At 35.9% G+C, this 17,936-nt stretch overlaps 1 protein-coding gene across 1 annotated transcript in view; it reads right to left on the bottom strand.

Moving 5' to 3' along the window:
• Positions 1–17,936, bottom strand: part of STAM (signal transducing adaptor molecule) — an 87,881-nt gene that overhangs the window by 27,553 nt on the left and 42,392 nt on the right. The window contains exons 3-6 of the mRNA XM_039245886.1: positions 15,198–15,273; positions 15,021–15,116; positions 13,024–13,170; positions 2,314–2,404 (exon numbers count right to left, since the gene is read on the bottom strand). Coding sequence (XP_039101817.1) covers positions 2,314–2,404; positions 13,024–13,170; positions 15,021–15,116; positions 15,198–15,273 — 410 coding nt within the window. The remainder of the gene's footprint in view (positions 1–2,313; positions 2,405–13,023; positions 13,171–15,020; positions 15,117–15,197; positions 15,274–17,936) is intronic.

The raw sequence follows: 17,936 nt of genomic DNA on the forward strand, positions 1-17,936 counted from the left end.
AAAAATATCTGAAGGTAAAAATATATTCTTTTTTTTTTTTTTAATGTTTACTATTGAGAAAGAGAGAGAGAGAGAGACAGAGCATGAGAAAGATAGGGGCAGAAAGAGAGAGGGAGATACACTCTGAAGCAGGCTCCAGGCTCTGTCTGAGCTGTCAGCATGGAATCTGAAGCAGGGCTTGAACTCAAAAACCACTAAACCATGACATGAGCTGAAGTTGAAGGCTCAACCGATTAAGCCACCCAGGCACCCCATTGTACATTTTTTATAAATGTTTATTTTTGAGAAACAGAAAAAAGAGAGAACTAGTCAGGGAGGGGCAGAGAGAGGGAGACACAGAATCCGAAGCAGACTCCAGGCCCTGAGCTGGCAGCACAGAGCCTGATGTGGGGCTTGAACCCACGAACCACAAGTTCATGACCTGAGCTGAAGTCAGATGCTTAACTGACTGAGCCACCTAGGTGCCCCAAAATGCATTCTTCTTTTAAACGTGGAGCTGGAACTAGGACATATTATGACATACTGAATAAAAACCATTTCATCAATTTAATTCATTCATTCACGAAAGTGTAAAGAATAAACCATTAAAAAGTTGAACAGCCATTAATGACTATTTTTACTGAATAGATAAAATTTTAATTATTTTTGATAATAAAAAGATATAATCCCTTAACTCCTCCGTCTTTTTTTGCTGCAGATATTTTAATTTTCTTTTATCTTTTCAATATATTTCTATAGCCTCAATTCCCAAAATGATAATCAAAATCACTTGGGAAGTCAAGAGCCCCAAATCTCAATGAGGATTTACTAAATCAGACTATCAAAGGTAGTATCTGAGAACCTGCATTTTATTGCTCCGAAGGTAATTCTTATGTGGTCAGTCTAATAAGCAGAACGTGGAAATAACTACAATGAAGTGTCACCTATCAAATTCCCTCAAAGAGATTTCAAATGTGTCTCTTTTATCTCTTCCACTCCTGCCCCAATGAAGTCATCACCATGTGTCACTTAGGTGCTGTAATGTCATCTGAACAGACTGATTACCCCGCTTTCAACTCAAACCATAACCTCTTCATCCCTTCTACCTCTGTTCTACACCGAGGAAAGACCTAACAGGGAAAAGAAAACTTTAAAACTATCATAAGAAAATACAGAAAAGTATCTTTTAGGATTTGGGGAGAAAAATATCTTAAGATATTAAAAAAGAGCAAAAATCACGACAAAAAAGCAAAAATTCTGACTATATAAAAATTTCAAGCTTGTTTGATAAAATACACTATTGTCAAAGTTAAAGTAAATGCCCAAAACCAAGAGTAGATCTCTATGATAAGCATTACAAGGGTACTCAATGCAGCCTATTATTATAGTAAAAACAAAAACAAAAACAGAAAACCCAAATGCCCATCAGTAGCAGGACACATAAATTACCATATACACTTTTTTAGTACACTGGAATATTACACAATCAATAAAACAAATGAACTTGATTTCAATATGTTTTATTATGAATAAATCTTGGACATATTGTTGCATGAAAAAAACCAAACTGTATATGTCATGTACACTATTTATGAAAAAAACAATTTGTGGGGTGCCTGGGTGGCTCAGTCACTTGAGCGTCCGACTCTTCATTCTGGCTCAATTTTATGATGTCACAGTTGTAAGACTGAGTCCCATGTTGGGCTCTGGGCTGATGGCATGCAGCCTGCTTGGAATTCTTTCTCTCCCTCTCTCTCTGCCCCTCTTGTGCTCACTCTTGCTCACTCTCAAAATAAACAAATAAACTTAAAAAAGTAATTTGCTGAACACATAAAAGTATTTGGCATTGTTTATAGACATACAGTGTGATAAAAATATTAATAAAAATAGACTGAAAGGACACATATAAATAGTACTTGTCTCAAAAGAGTATCATTTGTGGGGCGCCTGGGTGGCTTAGTCGGTTAAGCGTCCGACTTTCGCTTAGGTCACGATCTCGCGGTTCGTGGGTTCGAGCCCCGCGTCGGGCTCTGTGCTGACTGCCAGCTCAGAGCCTGGAGCCTGTTTCAGTCTGTGACTCCCTCTCTCTCTGGCCCTCCCCTGCTCACGCTGTCTCTCTCTCTCTTTCTCTCTCCTAGAAATAAATAAAACATTAATAAAAAAAATTTTTTTTAAAAAAGAGTATCATTTGATACTGAAAATGGGAACAAAATAGGTTTCAGGGTTAGCTGTAAAGTCCTATTTCTTTTATTTTTAAATACCTCAGGAAAAAAATATTAAGTAAGGGCCCATCTTCTTCCCATCTTTCCAACATCACAGACTTAAAGAACATACCTTTGGCTAAATCTTCTTCTTCCTTTTTGTTAGCCACAGTACCAGGGTCTTTGGCAACCAGGGCTGGGCTTGCTTTTGCTTGTTCTGCAGCCTAACACAAAAACAGGAACACAGTATTTAAGGAATGTTCTCAAATGTTCCTCCCTACACTCAATCTAAGAACTTGGAAGACCATTCTTATCAATCCACCACAGACTTCAGAAGAAGAAAACAACCCAGAGGTGCCTGGGTGGCTCAGCTGGTTAAGCATCTGACTCCTGGTTCTGGCTTAGGTCAGGACCTCACGGTCTGTGGGACCGGGCCCTGTGCCAGGCTCTGTGCTGACAGCATGGAGCCTGCTTGGGACTCTCTTTCTCTGTCTCTCTCTCTCTCCCCGCCCTTCCCCTGCTCGTGCTCTATCTCTCTCTCAAAAAATATATAAATATTTTTTTTAAGATATAAATTAAAAAAAGAAGAAGAAGAAAATAATCCAAACTGGAGCAGCCTCCACTTCGGAAGGAGAAAAGAGACACAGAGCAACGGGATACCGTGGGCTGCTAAAAGCAGACAGCATGCAGACAAGTGAAGAAAGACCAGAGGAGATTTAAAAATTTTTAGGAAAATTCTGAAACCACAAAAGGAGTTGAGAAAGGGAAGGAGATGTCTGTTTTAAAAACGAATAGTTTTCTTTTTAACTATCCATTCAACAGTTATATTTTATTGCTTCCTTCCAGATTAAAAGGCAGGATGTTATGTTTAAGAATAGAGATTTATATATAACAATATAACGCTCATAAAATTTTATTTTTTTGTAAACTAAAGTACAAGTAGTTAATTCTGACAACATACTCCAGTCACCAGGAACTGCTAACACGAACGCACGTGTGCTTGTGCGCGTACATGCACGCACACACGCACACAATTATATGCCTTTGACACAAATTTGTTTCTGCTTATAATGTCCTCTCCTTTGGCTCCTTTTACTCTGTCTACATTTTTCCCTATTGAGTTTTAACTCACCAGTCTGTAAACAACCAAAATAATCACTTTCTCAATGAAACAGCTAAATTAAGCATCCTTTCCTCTGTGTTCCTCTGACAGTATTTTTACCAAGGTACTATGCTATGGCTAGTTAAGAATGTAAATTGTGGAGTCAGGTAAACATGGGTTCAAATTCTAAATCCACAAGGTTCCAATGTCTGACTGGGGGTACATTAACCTCTGGGGTACATGTACCTCAAGTTCTTCATCTACAAAATGAGGATAATAACAACACCTACAGATGACAGGCTTTGAGAGAATAAATTAACACACAGCTTCCAAACACAGGATGGGGGCTGCCATTGAGGGTTTAAAACAAAATGTATAACATTCTCTTTGGGATTTATAATGTATGTAGAGGTAATGTAGGTCATACATATGGCAATTACTGCATAAAGAATGAGGAAATGGAGAATAAAAATAAACCCTGAACAGTTGCAAGGTTTCTACATTTTATATGAAATAATACAATGTTAACTCAAAATAGACTGTGAACAGTTACAAAGGTATATTAAAATACCCAAAGAAACGACCACCAACAAAAATGGAATTCTAATAAGTATTCAAACTAACACATGTACAGCGCATAGAATAGTGACTGCACATATAACAGTCAATAAATCACAGCTTCTATTATAACCACCTGCTTGTATCTCTGTCTCCATGGTATCAGTCAATAAATCTCAAGATCTATTATAATTACCTGCTTATATCTGTCTCTATAGCCATGCTATATGTTCCCTTAGAATATATGTGCCTAAATATTCATTACCAAAAAAATCAAAAAATAATTGTTGAGTAAATGAAAGGCAAAATATTCAACATTATGATAAAATACAGTTATAGATACATAGTTTTACATGGACAGTTCCAAATGTAGATATGGATTTTATATTATTAAATATAAAATAAAAATAACTGTGTTTTATATTGTAAAACAAATGCACAAAGCATTTATTTTTAGAAAAGCAGATACTAAAAACCTTTTTGTAGTTCACTGAATGTAACTTTAAGTACTTTCAATTCTGATTCATCTCTAGATGGAATCTTTTTTAGATACTAAGATTTTAATCATCACACATCTCGGAAAATTAAAGGTATGCTTCCTCAGAATGACTTTTTCAATTACATATGAATTTTTTACAGTTTGTGAATTTCACAAAATAGACCTAATGATCTTCTCCGGTCTGTGAAGGTCTCTATCAATCAAGAAGAAAGTGCAGGCAATATATTCAAAATGCTAAAAGGAAACAAAATACAACTAAGTATACTCTACTTGGCAAGATTATCATTCAGAATTGAAGAAACGAGTTCATCAGTACTAAAAGGTTTCCCAAGAAATATCAGAGGGACTACTTTACAGGGAAAAGACCATAACTAGAAGAAAATATGTGCAAGAAAAATTACAATGATAAAGGAAAACACACAGTAAGGGTTACTGATCAACCACTAAAAAAGCTAGTATGAAGGTTATAAGACAAGAGTAAAAAAGTCAGGTATATTATAATAATTACTTAGGGGATACACAAAAAATGTAAAACATGACGTCAACAACATAAAATGTGAGGTGAGGAGAATAAAAATTTAACACTTTTAAAATGTGTTTGAACATAAGCAACCACCAACTTAAAATAACTTGTCATAAATATAAAGGCTGTCATAAATGAACCTCATGGTAACCACAAACCAAAATTCTATAACAGATACACAAAAAGTAAAGAGAAGCAGTGACATAGTAATAAGAGGGGGGCTTTAAAATATCCACTTACATTAATAGATAGCTTATCCAGATAGAAAATTAATAAGGAAACAGTGGCCTTAAATGATATATTAGACCAGATGGACTAAATAGACATACACAGAACATTTCATCTTAAAACAGCAGAATACACATCTTCTCAAGTACACATGAAACATTATGCAGGAGAGATCACATGTTAGGTCACAAAATAAGTCTCAGTAAATTTAAAAAGAATGAAATTTTATCAAGCATCTTGAATTTTATCAACCATTTCCATAATGGCTGGAAACTAGAAATCAATTGCTAGGAAAAAATTGTAAAAAAACAAACACATGAAGACTATACAATATGCTACTAAACAACCAATGGGTCAACAAAGATATCAAAGAGAAAATTAAAATGAAAATACAATGTTCCAAAATCTATGGGACTCAGCAAAAGCAATACCAAGAGGAAAGTTTGTAGTAATACAGGTCTACTTCAAGAAACAAGAAAAATCCCAAATAAACTAACGTTATACCTAAAGGAAGTAGAAAAAGAAGAATAAAACCCAAAGTCGGTAGAAGGAAAGAAATTAAGAGCAGAGCAGAAATAATGAAGTGGACACTAAAACAACAATAAAATGATCAATGAAACTAAGAGCTGGTACTTTGAAAAGATTAACAAAACTGATAAACCATTATTCAGACTCATCAAGAAAAAAAAGAGAGGACTCAAATAAATAAAATCAGAAATGAAAGAGAAGTTACAACCCATACCAGAGAAAGAAAGGATCATAAGAGACTATTACAATCACACGTCAACAAAGTGGACAAGCTAAAAGAAATGGTTAAATTCTAAGAAACATAGTCTTCCAAAACTACAAGAAACAGAAATTCTCAAGAAATGATTACTAGTAATGAAACTTAATCAGTAATCAAAAACCTCCCAAAACACAAATTCCAGGACCAGACCTCCATAGGTGAATGTCTATCACACACTCAGAGTTAACAACATACTTGAGAAACATTTCCAAAACCTTGAAGATTAAGGAAAGCTTCCAAACTCATTTCACACGGCCAGCATTAACCCTGATATCAAAACCAAAGACACCACCCAAAAAACCCCACAAAAACAAACAAACAAAAAGCCAATATTCTTTACGAACATGCAAAAATCCTCAAGAAAATATCAGCAAATCGAATTCAACAATACATTATTAGTAACATACACCATGATCATGTGGGCTTTAATAGTTCAATATCTGCAAACCAATCAACATCATGCACCACATTAACACAACAAAGGAAAACAATCATATGCTGCTTCAATAGAAGCAGTGAAAATATCGAACAAAATTCAACATTCTTTTAAGATAAAAACTTTCAGTAAAGTGGGTATAGAGGGAACATACTTTAACATAATAAAGGTCATATTTGACAAACCCAGAGCTAACACAATACTCTGTGGTCCAAAGCTGAAAACATTTCCTCTAGGACCCAAGAACTAAGGATGCCCACTCCTGCCACTTTATTATTCAACATATTGCTGGAAGTCCTAGCCACAGCAACTAGGCAAGGAAAAAAAGGAAAAAAGTGGCACTCTGCATCTTCTTGTGATTTGCCAACCACATCCCTGAGACATGTCAGTGAATGCTGGGAGTAAAAGAATTTGACTGTATTAGGTTTCTGGTCACCAGAGCTACTTTTAACTGTGGCAAAGTGGATACTTGGCCATCACTGACCCCTTCATTGAATTCAACCATGTGGTATACACGTTCCAGTATGATTCCACCAATGACAAATTCAATGGCATGGTCAAGGCTGAGAACAGGAAACCTATAATCAAGGGAAAGCTCATCTCCTAGGAGTGAGAGCCCATCAACATCAAATGGGATGAGATTGGTGCTGAATATGCAGAGTCCACTGGGGTCTTCACTACTATGGAGAAGGCTTAGGGCTCACTTAAAGGGTAAAGTCAAGAAGGTCATCCTCTCTGCCCCTTCTGCTGATTCCCCCGTGTTTGTGATGTGCATGAATCATGAGAAGAAGGGACAACTCCCTCAAGATTATCAGCAATGCCTCCTACACCACCAACTGCCTTGTCCCTCTGGCCAAGGTCATCTATGACAACTCTGGCATCATGAAGGGACTCATAACCACAGTCTCTGCCATCAGTGCCATCCAGAAGACCATGGATGGCCCCTCTGAGAAGCTGTGGCATGATGGCCAAGAGGCTGCCCAGAAGAGCATCCCTGGTTCTACTAGCACTGCCAAGGCTGTAACCAAGGTCATCCCTGAAATGAATGTGAAGGTCACTGGCATGACCTTACAAGTCCACAACCCCAGTGTGTCAGTTGTGGATTGTACCTGCCACCAGGAGAAAGGTACCAAATAGGATGATGTCAAGATGCTGGTGAAGCAGGAATCAGAGGGACCCCTCAAGGGCATGTTGGGCTACACTGAGGAGCAGGGTGCTTCCTGCTACTTTAACAGTGATGCCTACTCTTCTATGTTTAATGCTGAGACTGCCCTCAATGACTACTTTGTCATGCTCATTTCTTGTTATGATAATGAATTTGGCCAAAGCAATGGGGTGGCAAATAGCCTTCAGCTGCTAGGGAATCCTTGCCCCAGCTCATCCCCCACCCCAACACACTGAGACTCTCTCAACCTTGACACGGTTTCCATCCTAGACACCATGAGGAAGAGGAGGGAGTGCTGGGATCCCTACTTTGTCATGTACCATCAATAAAGTACACTGTACGAAGGAGGGAAGAAAAGAAGGAAGGAAGGAAGGAAGGAAGGAAGGAAGGAAGGAAGGAAGGAAGGAAGGAAGGAAGGAAGGAAGGGGAAAAGACGTCCAAATTGTAAAGGAAGAAGGAAAACTGTCACTATTTGCAGATGACATGATACTATATACATATAGAGAAAACCCCTTGGGGCACCTGGGTGGCTCAGTCAGTTGTGTCTCACTTTGGCTCAGGTCATGATCTCATAGTCTGCGAATTCAAGCCCCACATCAGGCTCTGTGCTGACAGCTCAGAGCCCGAAGCCTGCTTCGGATTCTGTTTCCCTTTCTCTCAGCCCTTCCCCCACTCACGCTCTGTCTCTCTCTCTCTCTCAAAAGTGAAAAAATGTTAAAAAAAATTTAAAAAGAAAACACCAGACTTCTCCGAAAAACTATCAAAAGTACTACATTACTCCAGTAAAACTGTGGGACACAAAATAAATATACAGAAATCTTTTGTTTTTCTATGCATTAATGACTACTAGAAAGAGAAATTAAGAATACAATTCCATTTATAATCCCATCAAAATGCAAAAAATACCTAGGAATAAATTTAATCAAGATGAAAGACTACCCTGAAAACGGTAAGACATGATGAATACAGATAAGGATGACACAAATAAATGAAAAGATATACCAATCTCATGAACTAGGAGAATATTGTTAAGATGTCCATACTACATAAGCATCTACAGATTCAATTTAATCCATATCAAAACATTAATGGCATTTTTAACAGAACTAGAATAGCTCTAAAATTTGTATGGAACCACCAAAGATGCCGAACAGGCAAAGCAATCTTGAGAAAGAAAAACAAAGCTGGGCATATCACACTTTGGGATTTCAAAATATACTATAAAGCTATAATGTAATCAAAACAATATGGTACTGGCACAAAAAACAGAAACATAGATCAACGGAACATAAAAGACAACTCAGAAATAAAATAACACTTACATGGTCAATTAATCTATGACAAGGGAAGCAAGAATATACCATGGGAAGAAGAGTTTCTTCAACATGGTTGAGAAAACTGGACAATCACATGTACAAGAATGAAGTTGGACCACGTTCTTATACCATATACAAAAATAGACTCAAAATGGATTAAAGACTTAACTGTAAGACCAAAACCATACAACTCCTAGAAGAAAACATAGGCAGTAAACTCTCTGACATCCATCTTAATAGTATTTCTTTGGATCTAACTCCTCAGGCAAGGACAACAAAAGCAAAAACACCTAAATGGGACCACATCAAACTAAGAAGCTTTTGCACAGCAAAGGAAAACATCAACAAAACAAAATGGTAATCTACTGAATGGGAGAAAATATTCATATATGATGTATCCTGTAAGAAGTTAACATCCAAGATATATAAATTTATATACGAAAATATAACATAAAATATATATTTAAAAAACAAATTATACAATTTCAAAATGGGCAGAAAACCCAAAATAGATATTTCTCCAAAGAAGACATACAGATGACTAACAGGTGCGTAAAAAGATATTCAACATGACTAACGACCAGGGAAATGCAAATCAGGATCACAATGAGATAACTACTTCACATCTGACAGAATGGCTAGTATCAAAAATAAATAAATAAATTACACGTACTGGCAAGGATGTGGAGAAAAGGGCACCCTCACACTGCTGCTGGGAATGTAAACTGGTACAGCCACTACTGAAAACAGTACGGAGGTTTCTCCTCAACAAATTAAAAATAGAACTATCATCAAATCCAGCAATTCTGGTTTTCATCTGAGAAATTTCTAGGTTTTTACCCAAGGGGAAAAAAAACCCCACAAATTCCAAAAAGACATATGTACCCTTGTGTTTACAGTGATACAACAGTCAAGATTAGAAGCAACCTAAAAGTCTGCTCAAAGATGAATGGATGAAGATGTGGTCTATGTGTATGCACGCGCCTGCACACACACTCACAAACATACACACACACACAATTACTCACCGTAATAAAAGAATAAAATCTTGCCATTTGCAATAACATGGATGGACCTAGAGGGTGTGCTAAATGAAATTAAGTTAGCCAGAGAAAGACACATGGTATGGTTTCACTTATTATGTGAAATCTAAAAAACAAAACAGAAACAGAAACAGACTCATAATATGGAAAAGAAACTGATGGCTGCCAAACAGGAGGCAGGTGAAGGGGATGGACAAAATAGGTGAAGGGGATTCAGAGATGTAATCTTCCAGTTATAAAATAAGTAAGAGGGGGGATATAATATACAGCATAGAGAAGCAATATTATAACAAGTCTCTATTGTGGCAGATAGAGAACCAATATTATAATAAGTCTCTATTGTGGCAAATGGTAACTAGACTTATTAGAGTGACCATTTTATAATGAATATTCACAGTGAATAATTATGTTGTACACCTGAAACTAGTGCAATATTGTATGTCAAATATTCTTCAATTTAAGAAAACAGAGAAGGAAGTGCAGAAACACGCTATATTAAGCCCTATATTCCTGAGCTGCACACTTTTCAAAGCTCTTTCCTATCCTCAGGTCCTAAGTGTAGCAATGATTCCTATGTTACTCAGCAGCCAAATACAGCCGCAGTGCTTGCATCACTTTTATCTTTATGTCAAAAGTCAGGGCTACAAGATCTGCAGCAGAATGAATTAGCTGACTGAAGTATGACTTTTCTTAATATTTTTAGATGACCTTCTTCTATACTTAGATGAAAAAAATACTTTAAAAATCCTTATATTTTCAGAGGCTTTTGTTAAGTACACTGACAAAGATCTAGTCTGATTAAAATGTAATAATGATTAGGTGACTACGTGAGTATAAGAGCTAGAGGGACTTGTGCAAATGATCCTACATGATACATTTTTCATTAAATATGAAGCTCTTCACAAACATGATTTCCAATGATAAGCCATCAGACACTATTATTAAATAAAATCACCATTCTACCTTATATTTTACTTTATATGCATTTTATGTATTTCTTGTGGCTGAAGATAGTAACTACAACAAAATTAGCTTTCATATAGTTTATAACATCTAGATGAAAAAAAGAAAAGAACCTCTTAACTTTACTACTGTTGATGTACGTCCTGAACCTCTTGAACAGGAGAGGAACCTAACTTCCGTGCCAGTCAATAAATAAATGCTCTTGCCAGTGTTCACTCCACTTCTTGTCCTTTGAAGCCTAGTGCGGAGAGACACATATTCACTAACCTCTCTATCAAATGGAAGGCAGGATCGTGCAGTGGAAAGAACACTGGACTGAGAGTTGGGAGGCCTCCGTTCTACCTCCATCTGTCAACTACGAGCTGTGGCCCTAGGGAAGTCACTTAACCATTCTGGGTCTCAGATTCCTCATCTGTAAAATGAGGGGATTCGATTAGACAATCCCTCAAGTTGTTCAGACAACTACCTGAGTTTCTAGGTTAACCAAACAAAGCTATACGTCACATAGACCATTAGTTCTTCCTTCTCTAATAGGAACAAATTCCTTCGTGGGCTGAAAACCAGTTTTCACTTGCACTGAAAGCTGCACTCAAGAAGAGTGCTTCCCAAACTTTAGTGCAGACACAGAATCATCTGGAGATCTTGTTAAAATAGAGATAATGAGGGGTGCCTAGGTGGCTTAGTCGGTGAAGCGTCCGACTTTTGCTTAGGTCATGATCTCGCGGTTCGTGGGTTCGAGCCCTGCGTCGGGCTCTGTGCTGACTGCCAGCTCAGAGCCTGGAGCCTATTTCAGAGTCTGTCACTCCCTCTCTCTCTGACCCTCCCCTGCTCACGCTGTCTCTCTCTCCAAGAAATAAATAAAAAACATTAAAAAAAATTTTTTTTTTAAAATAGAGATAATGATTCCATAGGTCTAGAGTGGCACCCAAGGCACTGCATTTCTAACGAGCTTCCATGTGATGAGGAGGAGGATTGCCAAACTACATTTTAAGTAACAAGCTCTAGAACAATCCCTCAGGGCAAAGAAAATGTAACTTCAGTAAGCATCTATACTTTTTGGGTTTCTGAAGGGAGTCTATCTTTTAGTAATTAAACATTGCCTCTCTTGTCAAGAACTCAATTATAAGATACATTGGATTGCTCTGCATAAAACTATTCCTTAATTATACAGATTTTAAAAAAATATTCTGAGGGTAGTAAAAGCCAGCTACAAATTATGAATAAATACTTCTTAAAAACATAATTTATCATTGTAAAGCTATTTATAACTCAAATCTCAAGTAAGAAGAAAAATATCCTGTCCTTCCTTCATCTCCCAAATATATTTCTGCATCTTCACATCTCAAGAATATTCAGATAAACTAAAACAGTATTTTGGGAAGAAAGTCCATATAAGTCTGAACAAATCGCTTCACGATTCTAGGAGGCAATCAAAACTCCGAACTTGAGCCCTGCACGGCTTGAGGGTTTTCTGTGCATGCTTTCACACCACTTGTCCTATTTTATCCCGGTCCATGCATCAGGGAAAGGCAGTAGAGTAAATTATCACACATTTTTAAGCCCCCTAGATTAGCTGGACATCCCAAAGGATGGTTACTCAGAATAGAAAAAAAAATAAATAAAAGAGATACCGTTTCAAAAATGCTTTTTATGACATAAATTAGAGACTGATTCCATTATATACACTGGGGGAGGGAGAATCAGAAAGGAAATTGAAGCCTTTCACTCAATCGTATTTACGGACTGGTCAGTTCTTCTTAAGCAAAAAGATGCTTCGTGCACTTCTCATTGACTCCCTTATCTCTGTCTCCTTTTTAATCAAGGATCCATAAACATCATAATCAAAAGAAACTCTAAACTCACCCTTAAATTTTAAGGATATCTTGACTAAAGCTGTCATTCTTTGTAGATAAAATTAAGACCATTTAAGAAGACCATCAATATTAGCTGATACCATACAGCAGTTTTGTTTATATTATTAAAAACTCTGTAAAAATTGTTTATATTGCAAAATGCTAATCTAATTCACTCATAAAGAGGGAGAAACAGTGGGAAAGTGGAAGTTGGAACACACAAATATCCACCAGAATTTTTCTGGTATCACTGAACACAGGATTAATAACAAAAATTCTTCTGGAATTCTACCTGGGTTTAAAAAACTTCATATAAATGTGGCTACTTTAGAGAAACAAACTGTAGCACACATGCAGCTTTAGAAAATACCTGAGAGCCAATAGCTGGAAATGTAACTCCTTGTTCCTTAAGGTTCTTAATCATTGCTGATATTAGACTAAGCTGTGGATCATTCTTAAACTCATCTGTCCATTCAACCATAAGAGCCTTTAATTTTTCACAGACTTTAGGATGACCCTGAAAAAAAGAAAAAAAAGTAATTAGAGAAAAAAATTAATTAAAGGTACTAATTGCCTGGCTAATTTAACAGACACATTAAATATAAATATAAAAGTGCTACAGGTATTTATTTTTTCAATCAGAAATTACCCCTAGCTATAGATGGTACAGAAGAAAATATAGTGTTACTAGAAATAATCAAGTTTTTTTTTCACATTTTCTAATGTGTTTTTTCTAAAACAACAGGTGATGCCAACATACATCCCTCATACTAAATTAAAACAGTGTGTAATAACTTATTTTGGAGGTTAGAGAGAACTTTTCATAGTATTTCACAACTAAGTGAGCTTGTACACCAAAAAGACACAGAAAAATAGTCTGTTTTGTTTTGGTTACTTTGCAGACCAGTAAAAAATAAGTTGGAAAGAGGAAAAAAATTATAGTTCACTTATTCTGAATACCTGACTCTTAATGTGCCTGACTATGTATTTTTCCCCAAGTTGTTTAATTATCAGAGACCTGGTTTGAGGTCTACTGCTTGTCAATATTCTTAGAAAACCTCATTTCTTCCAAATAACATCTCCTCAAGTATATGTTTATAGTAAAACATTTGGGAAAAAAAGAAGTCTTTTTTCCTGTATATGGCTGTTTGCTTTTCAAAATAGCTATTCATGCTACTAAATACAGATGTGCATATCACACCTTCAATTAAATTATAGAAAACATTGGAATCTCTTCATAAGCAGTCATACATTTTGACAATCAGGACATTACAAGAATGGTTATTAAAGACACCTAAATATAAAGAATAAAACAAAACAGGAAAAGAATTAACACACAATCATGCTTGAAAACAAAGTACAGAGGGGCGCCTGGGTGGCACAGTCGGTTGAGTGTCTGACTTGGGCTCAGGTCACGATCTCATAGGTTCGCGGGTTCAAGCCCCGCGTCGGGCTCTGTGCTGACAGCTCAGAGCCTGGAGACAGTCTTCGGATTTTGTGTCTCCCTCTCTCTCTGACCTTCCCATGCTCATGCTGTCTCTCTCTCTCAGAAATAAATAAAACATTAAAAAAAAAAAAAAAAGAAAACAAAGTACAGAAATTATGTAAAGAATTTTGTAAAATTTTTATCTCATTTCTGAACAGTTTTCTACTAAAACCTGGAAATACTCATTTTTCCCAAAATACATTAGGATCTTCCCTTTTAATACCTTAAAGTTTGTCTTGATTTTGTAACACCCCATCCTCCTTGCCCCTCAAAAAAGTCAGAAATAATTAACTTCAGAATACACAAATTTTTACTGGGAAAATTCATAACTAACTAACTTAAATTTTTTTAAACTCCTTGAATTGCATAAACTGAGCTTTTTTATATATATTCAGTTAAATAAACAGCACAGTATTAAAATCCTGCCATGGTACACAGTGGCCTTACTCATGTCACAATGACACCAAGTGCTGTATTTTGGCAGTATTTCTGAGTACTTCTGCACTGGGAAAATACCTTTGTGGCTACACAAATGGTTATAAAAACTGTGCCTAAAACAGACTGGCATTATTTAAGCAGATAGAAAAATACATGTATTTCCTTATCAGATGAAAGGAATGATGAAGCAAACAGGTTAAATGTACTCTAACCTGGCTTGAAAGAGAAAATTCTGTAAACACATATATCCGTAGTCTTTGTCTTCGGGACAACAAAGTACATACTGACATACTGAACAGATACAGCCCAGGAAGGGCTTTAAGAAAAAGCAAGCAAGCAAGCACAGGCCAGTCCTTTGTAATTTAAAATGTAAAGAACTGAACAAGAAAATACAGGAAGGAAGAAGACTGTGTTAATTCATTTCTGGAAACAGTGTCCCTTACCTTGTTTAATACGTTGCTTACTTCACTAGCAAAATCTCTTGAACATACTTCTAAATGAAAAATTTTGCCACAGTTTGATACACATGCTCCTAGAAGCTAAAAGCATAAAATAGCAAGTTAAAAGGGCTCCGTGTCAACAGACAATTTTGTGATAAAACTTAAACTGAAACCACTCACAGTCAGAGCCTGCATAGCAACATGAGGATCTTTATGGTTCACCCTTCTCATAACAGACCGAAGACAATCTTTAGGTCTAAAAAATGAGAAATGTAACAGTTAGTGGTACATCCAGCCATTCTCCCCCTTAACTATAATAGGCAATAGACTACCATACAAAAGGTAGAATATGGTATAGAAGTTTAATTTTTATTATCGACACAACTGAACTGTATATGAACCAGTTCCTTTAAATTTTTCAAACAAAATTAACAGGCTCTCTTCCTTAGCAATCAGAGATTAGGCATTTCATATTACTTCTGAACCAAAAAAAGTTCTGAAAATAAAATGGTAGACTGAAACTTCTACTTCCGGTCATGATAGAACAAATGGAACTAGACTTATATTCCTGCCGTAAACAATGAGAAAAGTAGAAAAATATATTTAAAATATATACTCAGATAACTGTTTGGGACATTAGGCCATAGGCAGTGTTGAATGACTCCAAGAAGGAATACAATTAGATAAACCAGACATTTGCTTAAACTTTCCAATGAGAGCCACTTTTCAGATATCAGTACAGGCTTTCTGCCTAAAGGCAGTTTCTGGATCTTAGGGCAGAGATGATCCCAAGAAGTGAATGGTGATCTGAGTTGAGGGGACAGAAATCAAAATTTAGACTAGAACTATTTCTTCATATAGCTCTTTCTACTGTGTCTTGTAAATTCTGTCTCCTTGGCCTCCCTGAATTTTGATTTTTTTACAGGATCAGTAAACTTGAAGACACGCTTAAGGTACGTGAAGTACAGAGGGAAAAAAGACCAAAAAATTTAAAACCATCCCTAAAGTATTTTTAAAAGAGAAATGGAAATAAAAGAAAATCATAAAAATATTCAATTGATATATAAGATAATAAAATAAGTTCAACCTTACAGATATATAGAAAAAAGGCAAATTTTAACATTTTAATCCAACCACATCAACAGTTATATTAAATGCAAATGGTCTAAACACACCAAATAAAAGAAAGATTGCTAGAATGGATTTAAAAAAGCAGAACCCACCTAAATGCTCCCTATAAGAAACTGTTTAAATAAAAAGACCTATGTAATTTAAATGTAAAAGAATGGAGGACAGAAAGATATACCATGCAAACACAAACCACAAGAAAGTTGGAGCAGCTATATTAATATCAGACAAATTGCACTTTAAAACAAGTATATTACCAAGGTTATAGAGGCAAAGTACATAATGATAAAGGGATCAGTTCTCCAAGAAGACATAATAGAGCCAGATGTGTTTGCTTATCTAAAAACAGAGCTTCAAAATACATGAAGCAAAAACTGATAAAACTGAAGAGACAAATCCACAATTTAGTTGGAAACTTCATTCCATTCTCAGAAACAGATAAAACAATTACACAGAAAATTAGGTAAGGGACATTCCACTCTACAATAGCAGGATATATAGTATTTCTGGGGCCCACAGAACATTCACCAAGATAGACCATATTTTCAACCATTTAAAAAAAAAATTTTTTTTTTAAAAACTGAAATGATAACATGCTATGTCATTAGACCATGATAAAATTATACTATAAATAGGTAACATAAAGAAAACTGGGGGTGTGTGGGTGGCTTAGTTGGTTAAGTGTCCGACTTCGGCTCAGGTCATGATCTTGCAGCTTGTGAGTTCAAGCCCTGCATTGGGCTCTGTGCTCACAGCTCAAAGCCTGTATGTAGACTGTTCAGATTGTTTCCACCTCTCTCCGCTCCTCCCCCACTTGTGTACACATGTACGTACACACACACACACACACACACACACAGACTCTCTCTCTCCCCTTGCCCCATCTCTCTCTCAAACACAAATAAAAACATTTAAAAGAAATTGGAAATTCTTTAAGTTCTAAATAACCACAGTTGGTCATAATACATTATCCTTTTTATATGTTATTGGGTTTGATTACAATACTGCTGAGGATTTTTGTACCTTTGTACATAATTGGTCTCTGCTTTTCTTTTGTTTTTGGTATTGACCTATTGCAGGCCTTAGAAAATGAGTTCCAACAAAGAAAAGTCTAAGTCCAGATGACTTCACTAGTGAATTGTACCAAACAATTGCTATCATGCTGAATACACAAATTTCCTGTAAATGTCCTTTATCAGGTTGAGAAAATTTCCTTTAGTTCTTAAAGAGTTTTTGTTACAAATGTAAAGTGAATTTTTTCAAAGGAACTTTCTACATTTATTATATTTTTTTTTCTTTAGTCTTTGAGACAGTGAATTACACTGATTTATTTTCAAGAGTGAACCAGGCTTACATGTCTGGGATAAATTCTTTTTTCAAAGAACTAGCTTTACTTCTGAATTTTCCCTATTGTTTCTCTCTTTTCAGTTTCATAGATCTCTGCTCTTATTTTCATCTTTCACTTATTTTCACTTTCTTTTGCTTCCTTTAAGTTTGTCTTCTTGTTTCTTAACATAAAAACTTAGATCATGGATGAGACATTTCTTCTTCAAATATAAGCATTTAATTCTATAAATTTATCTCTATGGATAGCTATAGCTACATCATGCTAATGTTGCTATATTTCATCTTCACTTTCATTTCACTGAAAATATCTTCCAATTGCTGTTGTGATTTCCTCTTTGACTCACAGGTGACAGCCCAAAATGGAGATAAAGTATAATCATAAAAAACTGAGAAGAAAGAAAAATGGGAAAAAAGGAAACAAAGAACAAATAACACATATTGAAA

Source organism: Hyaena hyaena, unplaced genomic scaffold, assembly GCF_003009895.1.
Source record: "Hyaena hyaena isolate Hyena2069 unplaced genomic scaffold, ASM300989v1 scaffold_277, whole genome shotgun sequence".
Taxonomy (NCBI): domain Eukaryota; kingdom Metazoa; phylum Chordata; class Mammalia; order Carnivora; family Hyaenidae; genus Hyaena; species Hyaena hyaena.